This window comes from Teleopsis dalmanni, chromosome X, assembly GCF_002237135.1.
Source record: "Teleopsis dalmanni isolate 2A chromosome X, ASM223713v2, whole genome shotgun sequence".
NCBI classification, from domain to species: Eukaryota; Metazoa; Arthropoda; class Insecta; order Diptera; family Diopsidae; genus Teleopsis; species Teleopsis dalmanni.
This window is the reverse complement of record NC_051848.1, coordinates 34087184-34105281: the sequence shown is the minus strand read 5'-3', so window position 1 is coordinate 34105281 and position 18098 is coordinate 34087184. Positions and strand designations below refer to the sequence as shown.

The following is an 18098-nucleotide window of genomic DNA, read 5'->3' as shown; positions in this document are numbered from 1 at the left end:
TGTTCGTAATTGTTCGTTACTGTTCGTAAAAAATGCTTGTAAAGAGCATATATTTTAAGTTGTCACAAGCATTTTTTATGCATGCAAATAACAATAAAAAATATGCTTGTAAAGAGCGTATATTTTAGTCAAGAATATTTGTCTTTGTCATGAATGCAATTAATAAAAAATGCTTAAAAAGAGCATATTGTTTTAGTTGTCAACAGCATTTGTAGTATTGGTAACTAACAAGGAAAAGAGCTTTTTATTTATGTCACAGAACACCAAAACCTTTACAGCAGTCAATTTTAACAAGTGTCAATGTTTGACAAGCTAATAAAGTGCACAGAATAGGTCTATTAATTTACTTATATTTTAAATTTCAAGCAAATCGGTTGAAAAACAATATAGTTATCATACATCATGTTCTGATGCACAATCCAAAATAGAAGGGGTTGCGGTAAGTCATTCTTTGGGTTCAAAGAAAGCAAATCTCAAAAACTGCATTTAAGGAAAAATATGCTAATATTTCATTTAAATATCTCTACTAGAGTTCAGAAATCATCGAATTTAAATCGGCTGATCTTATTTATGCCACACTGTGCAGTAATAAGAGCGCCGAGAAATGGAGAAATCAAAATTTTAGATTTTGAGCATTTTGATAATATATCAGTCGCGTTATCGATGCGAATTCGTTTGATTCATTTTAGATCCGGTGCATAAAAGCGGCAAAAGAGGTCGCCGCCATAACACTGCTTCAATTATTGATCTGTCTGGGTTTTATAGTACTTTTGCGAAAACTTGTAAAACAAAGTAATATTTGCAGAACATACTATTTATTGCATTGCCGCCCTGAGGGAACACTGACTTAAATTGGAGCCGCAATTATCGACATATCTTGGTTCTACAGTATTTCTGGGATTCTTTGCATACCAATAAATACATACAGAGAATATTTTATTCCATAAAATAATATTTACAGAATATATTAGTTACTGGATTTATCGGAGTCGCAACACTGCCTCATTTAGCGACATATCTTGGTTCTATAGTACTTCAGCCATAAATTCCATATTTTCATTAGTCAAATAATGCTTATAGAATATACTGCTTATTAGGTTGCAATAAATAGACTTTATATTAGACCACGTTAAAACTTGACATCTAAATCTCTTGCAGTGTTTCCAAACACAATAATTATTTGGAATATCTTAACTTTTGTCAATCCATATAACAATAAAATAATAGAATTTAGCAAGGAATTAATATAATACTAATATCTTAAAAGTGATTCTTTAAAACAGAAAAGATGGGATCTTTTTTAAACGGAGACTACCATCTCGCAAACTATGTATAGTTTACATATATACTTTTATCTATTTTCTATTTACTTTAACTTTCAAAACTTTATTCACTTTCAATTTTTACTATTAAAATATAGAATTACTTATCTAAATTACAATATTTTACCTCAAACGTGCTACCTCAAACTACAAATATAATTGCTAATATATCATAAGGCTTTTTAATTAGTTAATTACTTAGGTAATTAAGTCTTTTGAATTTTTTATATAGTGGTGCATTTGCTAGTAGTTAAATATTTACACTAAAAACAATTCAGCATTTCATTAATGAGTAACACTAATTAGCTTAAACTACTTGAATTATAGTTAATGGTTAATAGTTTCTTATGTAGTAATTAATTAATTTCTTAAGGAAATGCTTATTAGTGTTGTAAGGTTTTTAAGTAATCGTTTACAAATAATATCGTTACTTACGTTTCATTTGTATGAAATTCAAATTATCAATGGCACGCAATAATGGTGCATCATCCAAAGTCAAGTCAACAATTGGAGAAACTCGTGGTGCTGCGTTGGTGACTTCCTGATGCCAAGTCATGTCTGTATTAGCAACGCGATTGATTAACATGGAGCCAACCTGTAATTGTAGGTGCAAAGGAAAAAATATTTAAGAAATCCAATAAAACATTATTTAATATATAAAAGTATATTACTATATGCATATATAATTGTATGGTACTGAACCAGAATTTATACAATTTGAAAAAATATTAATAATTGCCTTTCTTAAATTGCAATTATATATATAATCAATGCAATAAAACTGGTAAGGGCGCTGTGATAATTATTATAAAGTAAACTTTATCCGTTCTAAAAACTGTACAAAAATCGATTTTAAGATTCTAAGAGTTATATCACGTACACCATTGGTTGTGTTTAATAGTGATATTATTTCAGAGATAGTCTTTTGTGATTGAAGACATTTTAAAGCTTGCAGTTTTGTGGTTCAATACAACTCATCTGATTAATCATAACAACTATTATTTGTGCTAATAATCAAATTATTTGACATAACACTAAACGGGTAAATTAAAGGTTTTTTTAGATAGAGCAGTGCAAAGTAATGTTCAATCTACGCTCTGAAAATCAAATGTATATTACATTCGAACTGAAAATATTTTAGTTTGAAATTTATATAATTCCCATATCACTGTCTACTAAAATCAAAAAATTTAGAAGATATAGTTATTAGAAAACTTAAATGGAATCAATAACTGGAGATCACAACCGTTACGAAGACAAAATCTGTGATGACGTGATGACAGGTCAATGGTTAAAGAAAATTTGGAATTGTGAGTTGGTTAACTTGATTTACTGTCACAGAATCCTAACTTAATCTTAAACCCGGAGATAACTCTATGGTTGAACAAAATAAACAAAATTATATGGGAGAGAGGTGGCCTACTTTCAATATTTGCCACAATGTAGGGTATTATATATTACATGTGTCAATATCAACAGCTCTGTGCTGAAATCTAAAGAAGCAATCTCCAAACTAAGATATTAGCTATATAAAACTATAATATAATAAAATAATAATATAATAAAACTCATGATGAGTTGAAGTGATGGAAACTATGGCATAGTGGACTATACCCAAACAGGTTACTGCTTCAAACTAATTAAATAAGGTATGAATACCAGTATGCTTAGTCATTAACAATTTATAGGTATAAAGTGATTAAAGAAAAGGGGTTTGTGGATATATGGTAGATATGACTAAACAGATTTATACCGATATGTTGATAAAAATGTCGGTCTACGATTTAAAACACTTTCAGGTTGTCTTGATAAGTATTGCAATGATTCAGAAAGAAACTATGTATTTTGATTTTAAAAATAAGTAATAAAATAAATTATAAGATAAATTATTTATTTTATTATTATTTGATTTAGTTTTACAACGATATCTGTATTCAAATTGATAGCCTTTATCTCGTAAAAATATCAATCTTGTGGTAGATTTGGTAACGGGTCACAGTCGATAACGAACCCATGAAGGAAGATTTTATATTCCGTTTAATCACATCTGTCATATTTATGGGGGAGGCAATGAAAGTGCCTCACATTTGTTTTAGTACTGCTTAGCGCATACGCGATGCGGACTGACTATGTTAGAGATTTCGATTTTTTATGATCTCCACCAATTGTAGGACCTATCGTTGAAGCGTATTTAAGGCTTTGCCAAATGTTCGAAGTGATTTTTAAATTTTTGAAATGTTATATGGACCAATAATGAGCCAATAGACTTAAAAAGTTTCTTAGAATCGGTGCCAAATGCTAACCTAACTTAGTTGTTTATAATTTATTACCAACTATTAACTATAAATAAAGTTTATATGAATTCAGTTTCAATATTATATTATAAATTATAATCAATATTAATAATCACACTTACAGCAATAACAATAAATTGGAATAGGTAATCGGTTACTTACTTGTAAAAATGCTGCACTATCAGTCTCTTTTAGTGCCTCAATACAGAATTGTATGAGTCCTGTAGTCTGTTGCAATTTGCCAGTACAATTTGATTGTTGATCCTTATTTTCCAAAATGTCAATACCGGAAAAAAGCAAAAAGGATAAAAGAAAAAAAATTTTAATGTAAAAATTGACTGAGACAACTTCACTAATTTAGCTAAATTTGCCAGGCCAGTCAAGCGGATAAAATTCATAATAGACGCTTCTTTAATTAACTAAAGTGAGCGCTGTGACTTTATTTAATTTCACCATAAATTTTTTTTATAACTTGCCAGCCATAGGCATCGCAGTGTATTTTTTTATTAGGAACTTTGTTTTTACCTTTAATATTCTAATTTTCGTATCCTTATCCATGCGTATAGCCTCCAGTAAATATTCACGTCTGTCGTGGATGGCTTGTATTAAGGCTTCACATTGTGCCGTAACCAGTCTTTCGAACTCTATACAGGATTCCTGTTTATTAGAGAAAGCATAAATGAAAAATATATGAAAAAGGATATTTTAAAAAGAAGATTTATCACAAAAAAATAAAAAAAAAACATTTAATTAAAATTAAAAAGCAATTTCAAGATGCACATAGCATAGCGCCAATATATGTACAAAATATATGGAAATATGGAAGAGGAAGAGAACAAGCGTAATCTGAGTCTGGTGAAGTGGTGGTTTCCATTTCAAGCTGTTGCCGGCAAACTTGTCTTTTGCTCTATTAAATATTAACTAAAAGAAATTAAGCTTCAGGCTGCTCGAAGCAGTTTTGGTTATTATTTCAATAAACGCTGGGCATGGAGGAGGGGGATTCTTAAACTTTTTTCTTAGTCTCAAATCCACGGACAAACATTGCAGTTGGGACACAAAAGTTATAAGACAGCAAACAAATTTAACCACTTCCCAGGCAGCCTCCTCGGTTCGACTTGGCTTGGTTGGCTTATCTTGGCTTTTTGTGGCAAATTCGTTTTGGATAACTCGAGTTAGAGTCCTTAACTTTTCCGCTTATGCGGAATATGTTAAGCTCGAACAATAGTTTCATTTCAGAATTTTGACAAATTGCATGTGTTTACAAAGGACATGGAAGTTGAGAAGAAGTAGAAGAGTTTTTCCATTAAAGAAACTTTTTAATTTGTAGAATTTCTCTTTTTTCTTAACAGCTTTTTTTTCCTATGTTTTAATTAACAAAAAGTGGAAAAAATTATTTTGGAAAATTAAAATCAAGAAGGAAGAAATTTTTTTCATAAAATTAACGAGTTTAAGGGATATTATCTTTTTTTTATTATTCACACGAAATATTTTTTCGTTATTTAAAAACTTAATAAAAGGATATTGCTTTAATTTTATATGGATGGAAAACAATTTTAAAGCAACACATATATATATATATATATACTTGAGAAAGAATGAATGTTCATTTTCAATTAAAGTTATCGATAAAAAGATATATCGAAAAAAAACGATGACATTTTGAAAAATGTTCATCCAATTAGAAAGCTTTTAACAATTTACATTAATAGTAGAATTATAAAAGAAATACAGAGTATTTCCTGGAAGCATCTATTACGTTTCAAAGATCTATTTAACAGAGGAAAACTTCTTCTGTAGCTGTTTATCTCTAGTCAAAACCAGAACGGTTCTCTTGGGTTATTGTATTTTTAGTTCCCTTACAGTAGAGTTTGGCTTCAAAATTAATAAAATCTAGAGCTTTATTGGCATGTTGAATGATTCTCCTGTAAGTAATGATAATATTATGGACTTTTGCAGCGTAAGTCAATTAGTCAACGTAACTGACTGCCACAATAACTTAACCAAATCTAAGACCCTAAGATATTTCTTCGATTTAATGAATGACCAAGGTGCTTTGAAATAATTTAATATAAATTTAAAAAAAAAGCGATATCCGTTTAGGATAGGGAGTTGTGTGTGGTTCTCATATTTTTGGGGAATGTGAAGAAATTTAGACTTTTTGACATTGCAACATATAGTCATTCAAAAAATTTAAATACTGCGAATGCTTTCTTATACTTACTTATTTGGTCATGCTAAATTGCTATATTACATTAAAATATCTTCTTTTCTTTATGCTAATCTCGGTTTAAATTAGAAATGGAGTTATTAAAGGACTCTTAAATTAATCTTAAATTAATTTCTTAGTTATTATTAAGAACCAAGTTTTATTAAAATTTGTGTCGGATATTCCATCGAATTCCAACAAAATTTCATCATCAGTGAACTTTGGAAAGCAAATTTTTTAAATTTTTTTCTTAAAATCTCTCACCTAAATGAATCTTATATTAATTTCTTAGTTTTTATTAAAAACCGATTTTTATTAAAAACTATTTCTGAATTCCATCGTCAGTGTTGTTTAGGAAATGAATATTTTTTACTGACTTTACTTAACATCACTAGTCTTTTTTAATTATTGTTAAAAAGTTTTTAGATTGCAAGTACCAAGGGTTAAACCCGTACCCGTCCAATTTGAAGCTCAGGGTCAGTATTAATTAGTCAGTGAATTAAGCCGAAGCCGTATTTGACTTGACTATTGTTCTACTTTGAAATTTTTTTAATTTGTTGTAAAAAATTCATTAAAGAATTCAGTCATTCTGTTATGCAATATATAAAAAAATTATAAACCAGCTGTAGAATAATTAAAATATTTACTAATTAAATTGTTATATAATATTAGTACTATCGGTTTAAAAAGCTTTTCTATTAAAAAAATAGTTTCTATTTAGAAAATATTGTCATAATTGCCTTTAAAAATTAGAAGGGTTTTGTTTAAACCCTTATTTTCTTCTTCTTAAGAAGAAGGGTTTTGTTAAAAACTCTTCCCTTCCCACTAATTTCGTATAAATATATTTTCTTACAATTTTAATTTTTATATCTCAATTCAATGCTTTCGCTTCCGTCCAAAAATCCTTTCTAATATAATTTTTGATAAATAAATTTCTTTTGTAAATAATTTAAAAGTGTCGCCTATTTTTGCTTCTGGCAGTGTTTAAAAGTTTTAACGAGAAAAATTTAATAAGAAAAGTAATTTAAAAGCCCATTTCTACTGTCTCGTCCGACAAAAATTAAAAAAAAAAATTATTTTATACATGAAGGAAAAAAGGGAAATTTTTGTCATTTGCCGAGCATTTTCCAAGCGATTTTTTACAAATTTTTCTTTTAAACGTGGTGTGTGGTGTGTTACATAAAATTATATTCAACGCTCCGGGTAAGGCTTACTTACCGTTACTTTGTCGCTCATGCCCTTTAGACGCTGTATGAATTCCGTTGTGGAACGTGCCTTCTCCGACAATTGTTGCAGATTGTGTGAAAGTTCCGTCTGGAATGATAAAAAGAAGAGAGAATGTTTTAAAATATGAAAGATGTTCCAGAAATGACAGGAAAGAATATTATAATAATTTTAAGAGTTATTTAAGAAAATTTAATACTGCTAAAGTAGATAAACGTTAAGGGATAAGTAAGTGGATTAAGAATAAAAATTAAATAAATATTTATATTTATATATTATTGACCATAAACAATTTGGTGTGTGACTATGAATAGTCACTAAAAAAAATAATAAAATATAAATAAAAATTGATAAATTTGGATATGAAATAAAATAAAAATTATAAAACTATAATTATAAAATTATTTCTTAAGACCATTGATGATGAGTACTTGGCAATACTCGAAACAGCATTGTGTGGTCAGCCAATAAAAATTTAAAAAGTGAAATGATATAAAAATTATGAAACTGTAATTATAAAATTATAAACTAATTAAAAAATTCAAATATTTTCTATGTCCACTGATGATGAAAATTAAAAAATTAAAATTTGCATTGTTGTCTTTTCAATTTTATTCGAACCCTTCTAACTTTTAAATAGTTTCTTTTCTTCATAAGACACATCATTTTCGGCAAGAAAAAATTAACATTAAAAAATAATTATGTTTAAAATACGTAACTAAAAATATAGAAATATATATTTATATATATATATTATATATATATTTCTATGTTTTTGACGCAACAAAGCATTTTGAATACTTCTTGATTAAAAATAAAATGTCTTAAAAGCATATGTCTTGCTTGTATATAAAAGTGAATGGTATATATATATATAAAGGAAAACATTCTTGTATATTTCATATAACTTCATGTAGAGAAATCTTCATATATGGAAGTACTCACATCTGAAATGTACACAAGATTACATTTCAAAACTAGACAATTACGGTTTAGTGAATTTTCCCACTACTAAAACTTCTCACAATATATATCATTAGTTTTTTATTAAATTTTTTTTTTAAATAAAATAACCGACCACGATTTTCTTGTAAATGAAAAATGTTTGTTTTATGTGCATTTGACACCCACAAACCGCAAAGAGACAACAACCCAACGAAATACAACAAAATGGCAAATAAACGAATCCACAAAATGTTTGACATTAAAATTTTATAAATTGTTGAAATCTTTTGCAACAATTGCAACAATCGCAACATCATGACAGTTGCAACATTTTCCCCAAATAAATATTGAAAAGGTAACAAGCACATTAGTATAGAAAAATGTCATAAGTTGTCTATTGAAAGGTTGCCACAGTAACTGTGACATGTCATTAACACGAGAGACGTAACCACAGAAACCAATAAACATTTCACATTTTACATGTGACAATGACAGTGCCAATGACAGTCGTCGGTGAGTGGCCAACGGCAAATATCGAAAAATCTTCAAAAAGATTTATCAAATTCTGAAGGATTTATTAAAATGAAAATAACAAAAATTATAAAATGTCAGTAAAGGATAACAGTAATGCGTCGAGCGCACTGGAGGATAAGCCACTTCATGTCTCGCCCTCATGTCAAAATCAAATCATAATCTTTTTCTCGAATATTGAAAAATGCATACTTCATCCATAATGGCTTTTAATGGAAGATACTTTATTGCATTTGTGGTCAAACATTTTATTTTATTAAATAAGTTTTAGAATCTGTAAGGAAAAGTTCATAATTAAAATTGGTTACCTAGCGATTGCCGGTCAAAGGATTATCAGAGATTTAATGAAGCCTTTAAAAATTATTTGCATCAAATTGACTCTAAGAGACGACGGCAAAGCAAGTATTAGGAAGGTTCCATGCAGTGATACATAGACAGAAAAACACTTGAGTGAAATATACATATAATCGGAAATATGAATTATGTTTAAACAAAAAAAAACATTGGTGGTAAAATGGTATTCTTGATAATCATCTAATAGAGGTAGTTGTTTTGATTTGCGCCAATGGGCAATAGAGCAGTAGTCTTTCATACCTGAACTATCATCTCAACTAAATAAGACTCTGTTTGTTGTGTCAAAATTATGTCTGCCTGTAAAAGGGTAATGAGTCAAGTTTTGATGTGACCCAAAGGAAATATATGGGCACTGAAATTATGGAATGATATAATCCCGCGGTTTTTTTCACTAAATGTTGTTGGTACCCATTTATCTGGCAACACTAAGGCGGTTATATCAAACAAACTTATGATAGATGAAATGTGACATGTTGGACTGTATTTCTTTGTGAAGGCAAGTGTGTTTATTGTATCTCTAGTTGAAATGTTAAATTTTTAATGAATGTTTTAATTTTACTAGTTTATAAATAAATGAAACCCTATCTAGGGCATTCTTTTGAAGATTTTAGATTGGGGAGTCATTTAAAGGGTAGACACAGTTTCATTGTAAAAATGTGAAGCTTATAAAGACATTTACATTTATACATATATTACCATAAAAATTCTTAGACTGAAGAGATTCAACTAAGAAGTCTTCTTAAGTTTCTCAAATATTGGTAACGAATAACTAAGGTACTCTTAAGCCGTAAGCCACTCAAAGGACATTTAAGATTGTACACTCATTGAAATATTTATAATTTTAATTAAAATTTTAAAAAACAATTACTCTATGGAAACCAGTTGTAATTTTAATTAAAAGCAATGTAACGAATATCCTTTTATATCAAAGTATCATAATGCTATATAATTCTATAGAAAATATTCATTAAGTGTCTATTTAACATACTGAGAGCTTCTAATGAAGTAAATTAAGGAATCTATTAATTAAGTGAATGCTTGCTAAAACTTTTGATGTGTTTTAATCCTTTCCGATTATAAGCTGTACATTTGTGTACTCAGTAAGTGAGTTCTGAGTCTTTAATACTGAAATTACAACCAACATAGCAACATAATCCTACCAACTGAACAACCACATGTATAATTTTACAATTCGCAAATATCAATTTTAATTTAAATTTTATTTTTAATTTAAATTTCAAGTATTTAAAATGAATAAATCTTTACATTACTCCTCCCCTTACCCACATTTGTTTGGTGGTGCAATGGAACATTCTGTTGTTGACTGTTGTCGATATTTTTAATGTTAGTCATGACCCACGTTTGTTTTCTTACTTAACATTCCAATTCATTATGTATTAAATCATTACAAATTACAAAGGTAACAGGAAAAAAGGAAAAGAGCACAACAACAAAAGCCACAAAATAAAAGAAGTAGTAAACAAAAAAAAAAAAAATACGAGGGGAGTTCAATAATTTTTAAGCTAAAGAGAATAAAAAATTATTATTATATTATTATTATTATATTATTATTATTAAATTATTCACGAGTTAAGGCATGCCTGTCATAAGAGGTGACTAAAATTCATTAGGTGCCACTCAGTACTGTCTTGAAATATAAGTATATAAGTATCAAGTAAATTTTCACTTGCGATACTCCACAAAAATGATATCTGGTACCAAGTCCAGGTGTTTGCAAATTTAATTGCCTTTGATCTTTGCCTGACTTCATAAAGGAATGTCGTCATAATGTCTATAGTTTATATCTAGAGTCACGCAAAAAGTGTGACATATATGCTTCCAGCTAATATGAGGTTGTATTTCTCTAATAAGAAGTTGTGATACAAAGAACAACATGGCTTTAGATGAAGTTTACCCACACAACAAGAAAGAAGTTCTATCAAACATATAAATTTTATTCGTAGCTTCGAAATTCCTTTTAATAGGGCGCTTATCGATGTATTACATTGATAGGTCTTTGACATTACTGTGGTTTTAAGTATTAACTGCGGCGAAATTTCTTTCAATGAGGCATTTACCGATACTTTATATTGACAAGTTTTTGACATAACTGTGGTTTTAAGTTTTTACTGGATGTAAACATGAAGCAACACTGCACTCTGTGTTATTGGGTGTATAACTTAAAAAAAAAATACCATTTCATGTAAGAAATAATATATATTTATTTAAGTCAATATATTTACCATCGTGAGCTATAACTTTTGACCATCTTTGCGAAGATCTGTAAATACCATACCAAAATAATTGTTTGTCTTTTGATGTGATCCAAAAATCGAGTCGTTTTTAGATTTCTTTGTGGTTTCTGAAGTGCTGGTCTAAACCTTCAAAACATTTTGTATAGTTATGATTATATTTAATACGCTGGTGTATTTTATATTAAATATAAAACTTAAGAGTGCTTTGCATTGATCGGACTAAATAGCAATTTGATGGAGTACAAACTGCTGATGGTATAGTCAACTTTGAAATGAACCAAACATGTGTATGGTTGGTTTCAGTATAGTATATGTTAGTCTAGACTTTCAAAACATTTTGTATAGTTATGATTATATATAGTACGCTGGAGTATTTTATATTAAATATAAAACTTAATCGGAATAAGACACTTCTCGATTAATAAAAAATGTTTTTAATACTAATCAGATATTTTCAGTGATGCATTTTAAAGCCGTAAAGTATTCACTTTATATTCAGGTTCGAAACTTTTCAAACACACTACGTACGTATAACAACAACAATAATGACTGGAGTCAGATCAAAAGAAATAACAAAAATAATAAACTTATTCTAATGACCCGAGCTCAAGTACGAAGAGAAGAACATCAATACCAAAACAACATTAACAAGAAAGCAAACAACAAAAAATAACAACAAATAAAAATAAACAGAGTTGTATGCCAATTTTCTATTTTTTTTTTGTTTTTTTTTTTTTTTGATGTTTTGTTCTTGTTCAAATTGTTGCTGCTGCTGTTTTGTATGTTTCCGTTGTGAATTTGTTAATAAACAAAATATATCCTTAAGGCAATTTCACTTTTCATATGAAAAGCAGAAACAAAAAACAAGAAACAAAACTTGGAATGAGCAGGTAGATAAATATGGTTAGGTGGACAATGGGGGAGAATAACATCTGCAGCGCCATCAATGAAAATAAATTTAAACACAACAACCATCCTTCCCTCCTTCTCCTTTTGGGCGATATAAGCGAGCGATACAAAGCATTCATCTTATTATCTATCTGTGCAGTATCATTCGCCTGCAGACTTCGGTTGAATGGATGCTTAGTCAGTTAACTTATTGTGTCCATCATCCACAGCTGAACGCCATTTTGGTGGGGCTTGAATAACGCCTCAAGTGTTGCAATGTTGCTTGATGCGTGCATAGCTGTTTCCTGCGTTATGTTGTCTGGTGTTTGCTGTTGACTGCTCAAATTAAAGGAAGTCAACTTTTTGTACTAAAAGCGTACGTTTTTTTTTTTTGCATTAATATACTCAAGTGCATTATAATAGCCCAGTAGGCAATTGCATCTAACACAAAAAAATCCATCCTTAGAAATTTTTTACTTTGAATTTAATTCTAAATTCATTACTACTAACCACTTGCATCATCCTTCCAATCCTTGTCAGTTGTGCACCTTGCAGCCTGCAAGCTTTCTATCTCGTATTAGTGTTGCCAACTACTGACTGTCAACTGTCAGCGATTGATAACAGTTTGAGTGGAAATTTTTCTCGTTCGTATTTGTTGTTGTTTAGTAAACAAATTTCCATTGACTGTTTTATTAATGCGCATACGACGAGTAAATGACGTTCAAGTCTGCATTGTTGACATATTTGGGTGGGTGTGGCATGGCTTGTAGCATAATATTGTTACAACATCACAATTTATAAAGTTATTGGCAGTGCAATCGTTGAGCTGTTGTTGTCATCTTGCAATTGAGTTGCAACAGCAAGCTTGTCAAACAAACAAAGACAACCGCAGCAGGAATGGGAGGTGCACCGGAGCACTGGAGTGCAGCATATATGCAACAAAGTGCATATGAAGATAATGCATTTGGTCTATATGGTTGGTGTGTGTGGACTCGGTTTGGTTTTGGTGTCGGTTAAATCTTCTTTACTAAAACTGTTCAAGATGCTGTTAATATGAATCTAAAGTTGTTCGGTTTTGTTGTGCTTATTTGACATTTGATCCCTTATTATGGCGACTGGGAAAGTGTAAATATCCTTAGGCTTGGTTTAAAACCTTTTTCTTGGCACTAAGTTTATTTGGAATGCACTAGCTTCTATACATATATACATATCATATGTCTTTTGAATTTCTGTATGTGCAAGTATAATATCTCATGCCCTTTACTTATTAATGTGAATGCAATATCTTCACACCACAACCTAAACCCTCCGATAAACATAAGTGATTCATTTTATATTTGGAGTGAAGATATTTGAAGTTATTGACACGGAAGACTGCTTATATGACTTCATTTTAATATTAAATTAACATTATTTCAGTATACACCTTGAGGTGTCCTTAAATTGCCTGTTTTGAATTTAATGAGAACAGAAAATTTAATAATTCAATTCATTTGTGTAAATAGTATACAGGGTGTTTTTCGCTAAAGTGTTTATACTTCAGATAGTGATTCTTTTATCTAAAATACAAAAAAAATTCTTTAAACAGGGAAAGTGGTGGACCGATTTTATAATAATACGAAAATAATTACTAAAGAATAATGTCACAATCAAATTTTTTATGTCATATACTAAGTCTTAGAAAAATTAAGAAAAAATCAAGAAAAACACTTAAAGAAGAGTAACCTATCAATGTACTTCCTTAAATTCCATTATTAGTGTGTCACTTGCATATTTTAAACTATAAATTTTAATGTCTTCATTGCAATATCAAAATCTATCGTTACGAATCTCGAAGTGAATAGTGAAAATACGAAACCAATAATTATTCTACAAACCTTCAATTAGATCCTAATAGCTAACTCTGCTACGGAAACAAAGTTTATGGAAAACTCGACAAGTAGAAAATCGAATCCCTTAGGGTGAGAGTATATCAAAGTGTACTAAAAACTCTACGGATTACTCACAGGACCAATTCTCTGTAGCTAAGCAACCAATTTTAACAGCCAGACTTAAGAAAATGGTCTCCAAAATGTATCCGACTTACTTAAGTCACGTTCGATTGAAAACCTTAGCATTTGCTTTCAGGTGTTTAAACCTAAATGCTCTGATTTTCAGGTCTCAGAATGGTTAAGCATTTTAATAATACCTTTTTTGTTCGTTAGAAGGCTATATACTTAAATATCTTAAAAACATTTATTATAAAAATAGTTCTCATAAATAGTAATTAATGTTTTTTCTGTTATTGGCTTTTGATCGGTGTCTCAATCGGGTTATCGGATTATCAACTGTTTTTTTTTTTAACAAAAACGCACAAATTGGTAAAAACTTTCTCCAGATATTTATAGTTTTAAGATTCTATAGGCGCCTATTAAAGAGTCTGTATCTTGTTGGTAGTTGTTAGAAATTATATCATCCCCCTCCTATACGATGTTTTTAGTTGTTGTACGAATAAATTACCTTCTGTAGTGAAGCATTTTAATATGAAACACCCTGTATGATATTCAAACAGCTTTTGTGTAGTTTTCTGAATAAGGTTGGAATAGGATATTGTTGTTGAAAATTTAATAATTTGTTTTGAGATGAATTAATTTAAATCATTATAATTGCACACTATTTTATGTGCATAATTAATTTAATTATATATAATTAATAATGTTAAATAACACAACATATTTCCTTGTAGGAGACTGTAAAGAAAATCAAGCAGAAATTAATTGGTTGAAATAAGACAATATGTGATCATAAATTTGTCACAGTCTTAAAGAATTAATAGCATAGAAGTGTTTTGAAGTTAGATAGACCTAATTAAATAAAAAACTATCATTTTATAAAGGAATCAAATTTTCAAAAATATTTATCGAAATCTGTTAATATTGTGATTATTATACTAGCTGATTAGCTTTAGAGCGAATTATGGTAACAGTATTGCCATCAGTTCCAAATTTATATCAATTCGAATTTGGTTCCAGTTCAATGAAGTTATTCTTCATTTCTAACAGTTTATATATAGAGATGTCTATCTTTTAGCATATCTCCAGGTTTATTAAGATATGGATTCATAATTTTTCTTTAATTAATTGAAAAAAAATTGTTAAGGATTTTTTCTTTGCCTTTTTAATTTTAAATCTAATTAATTTAAATTACCTATATGTTTAAATGAAGAAGAAATCTAACTAATTTAAATTACCTACAATTTTAAAGGGAATTGGCTTACCCGTTTATATAGAATTAACACTAAATAATGTTGAGTATTAACTAGATTTATTTTATTTAGTTTTTCTCAAAACAAAAAAATTGGTTTGTATTAGAAGAATTACAGTAAGTACTGGAATGGTCGAATGGAATTACTAATTATAGGAACCATGTTTCTTAATACAAACTATTGTTAGTTTGTTAGGATTACAACAACAAAATTTTATTATAAATAACATCTCTCTCCCTTGATTACTAATACGAAGTCTTCACATTGCTGTGGAAATGTTGTGAGTTTATTTCTGAGAGATGGTTTCAGTGAGTTCAAGTCCCACACTGTTGCTTTCAATACTTTCCACTTACTGCAAAAAATGTGTGATGAGTATTACCAAATACATATTTTAAAATATTTTTTGTATTTAATTATTCGTAAGTAATTTTTCAAGACTGCAAGTACTAGTCTGTTACTAAATTTTCTATTACTAATTTATTAATTTTACCAATATTTTTTATAATTTATTTACAGTATTATTTAATTTTTATTTAGTGGTAATAAGGTATTATCAAAATTTTCTTATTATCTTTTCTTGTATTAAAATTTTCTTGCTTTATTTTTTAATTTTTGCTATTTTTGTTATTAGTCCCGAAACTTTATTAAACTCTTTTTCTTATATTTTTTTTTCTGCTTAATGATACTTAAGATTTTCCATTTATATTTTATTTTATATCGTATATTTTTCTTTTTCTTATTTACGAAATATTTTTTCTTAATTATTTTATATATTTTATATTGCCAAATTTTGTTCAATTTACGCTTATACTGTGTGGTCCCAAATATTCTTCATTATTCATTTCAGAAGCGTTAAGGGGTTAATAATGTTCTTGTTTGTTTTTGTTGTTTTTGCATTGAATAGAATAAAGTTAATTTTACTCAGGCATTTATTAAAAACCCGGCTTCCGATAACATTCATTAACAGCGTAAGCAACACTCTGCCGTGTCCTTTCACATACAACCCATAATTAACAGAAAGGGGAGTGATGATGCTAATGCGAGTATTGCCGATGAGTTGTATTGTTGTTGTTGTTGTGGTTGTTGTTGTTGGTGGTTGTAGTGTTGAAAATAATGCACAATCATAAAATGAGCAAACATTGCTGTTATGATTAAAAATATTTAATCCTTTAGAGTTCTTGGCGCGGCGGCAATGTGGCAACACTGTTAACGCAGCATTGATTTTATTTCACTTCAATGTCTGGTGCTTGTTGGGTATTGATAAGACGTAAAGGAGTCACCTTTTTTGTTTTTTTCTTTTTGTTACATTTTTTATTTCATACTCCTTCCATTACGATTCTCTGGGACAAATAAAAATATTCTCTTCACTGCCAATGAAATGTTTGAAAAGGATATCCTGGCCACTTGATTTTACCTTGTTTATTATGAAAATATTATCCTTATGGGTTTGTGCCTTACGGTTTCAATAATATTATCGCTCCATCCATTTTTGTCTTATTAAAAATTCTTGAAATTCTTTGGAATATTTCTTCCTACAAAAATATTTTTATAAATAAATATGCTTTGAGTGCATAAAATCCTTTTAGAAATTGTATTTTTCTTTTTATCGCGAACTTTGAATATCAATTGCCAATGTTCTGTTTTTTTTTTGTTTTATTTATTTTTGTCATTTTATTGTGTTTTTTTTTTCTTTTTTGCAAGAGATAATAATTTTTTTAAGCATAACAAAGCAATAAATTATAAAAGTTGTAATCACATCAACGATATTAGCTGCAAAGCACGTAGACAATGCAAAATGTATGCACCCGCAATCAAACATGAGTAAGCGAGTGAGTATGCGGGTGAGTATGCGGGTGAGTATGCGGGTGACTATGCGGGTGAGTATGCGGGTGAGTATGCGGGTGAGTATGTGGGTGAGTATGCGAGTGAGTACATACGAATGAATGAAATATCCTTTGAATAATAAATCCCAGCAGATAAGGGACATCACCAGAAAGAAAGGAAATTGTGTTATAAAAATGTAAATTGTAAATAATAGCATAACAATAACAGCTCTTATAATACGAAGATATAAGAAATTGTTGAAAAATTGTCAGTGGCGTATTCTACTATTAAAATACTTATGCCGCCCTAATTTCTAGAAATCAAAGGTACCATATTTTTTTTTATTATATTATAGTTTTATAGTTAAGTATTATATAGTTAAGTATTATTAGAGTTTTTATTTTACTGTTTATTTATTAGCTGGCTATAGGTCATTTTTATTTCAATAAAAATTAAAATTCAATTAAAATAATTTAATAAACAGCAATATAGGATTTTTTAATTTTTATTGAAGTAAAAGTGACCTATAGTCAGCTACAAAAAATAAATAATAAAATAATTATAGAATACAGGTCGATAAACAAATTTAAAGTTTAATAGTTTTTATTTTATTTTATAAATATTTATAGATAGTAGGTGACTTTTATACTACAATATATATATATATTTATTAAACTATTAATTATTAAACTAATTTGGTTAATAAGCTAAATCTATGCTTTCTGGTACGAGTAGGATTCCTGGTACTTGTAGTCTCAAAAAATTATTTACGAATAATTAAATACAAGAATTATTTCCGAGACCACTAATGATAGGTATTTGGCAATGCTCAAAACAACTGTATGGTCAGCCAAAAATTCAATTAATTAAAATAATATAAAATTAATTTTTTTTGTTATGGTTCACTACTGTTCGAAAAACCTCTTCACTAAATCTACGATCTAAACGAATGTTTCTAAGAGAGTCACAGAATCACAGAAATATTGTGTAAAAAATAACAGAATCTTAAAA

General features: G+C 28.8%; 1 protein-coding gene across 2 annotated transcripts in view; it reads right to left on the bottom strand.

Moving 5' to 3' along the window:
• The window catches only part of LOC119687367 (E3 ubiquitin-protein ligase TRIM9), a 275741-nt gene that overhangs the window by 19440 nt on the left and 238203 nt on the right, over positions 1 to 18098 (bottom strand). For both annotated transcript variants that reach the window (XM_038101658.1, XM_038101659.1), the window contains exons 2-5: positions 7041 to 7136; positions 4142 to 4273; positions 3779 to 3880; positions 1758 to 1917 (exon numbers count right to left, since the gene is read on the bottom strand). In XM_038101658.1, the coding sequence (XP_037957586.1) occupies positions 1758 to 1917; positions 3779 to 3880; positions 4142 to 4273; positions 7041 to 7136 (490 nt within the window). The remainder of the gene's footprint in view (positions 1 to 1757; positions 1918 to 3778; positions 3881 to 4141; positions 4274 to 7040; positions 7137 to 18098) is intronic.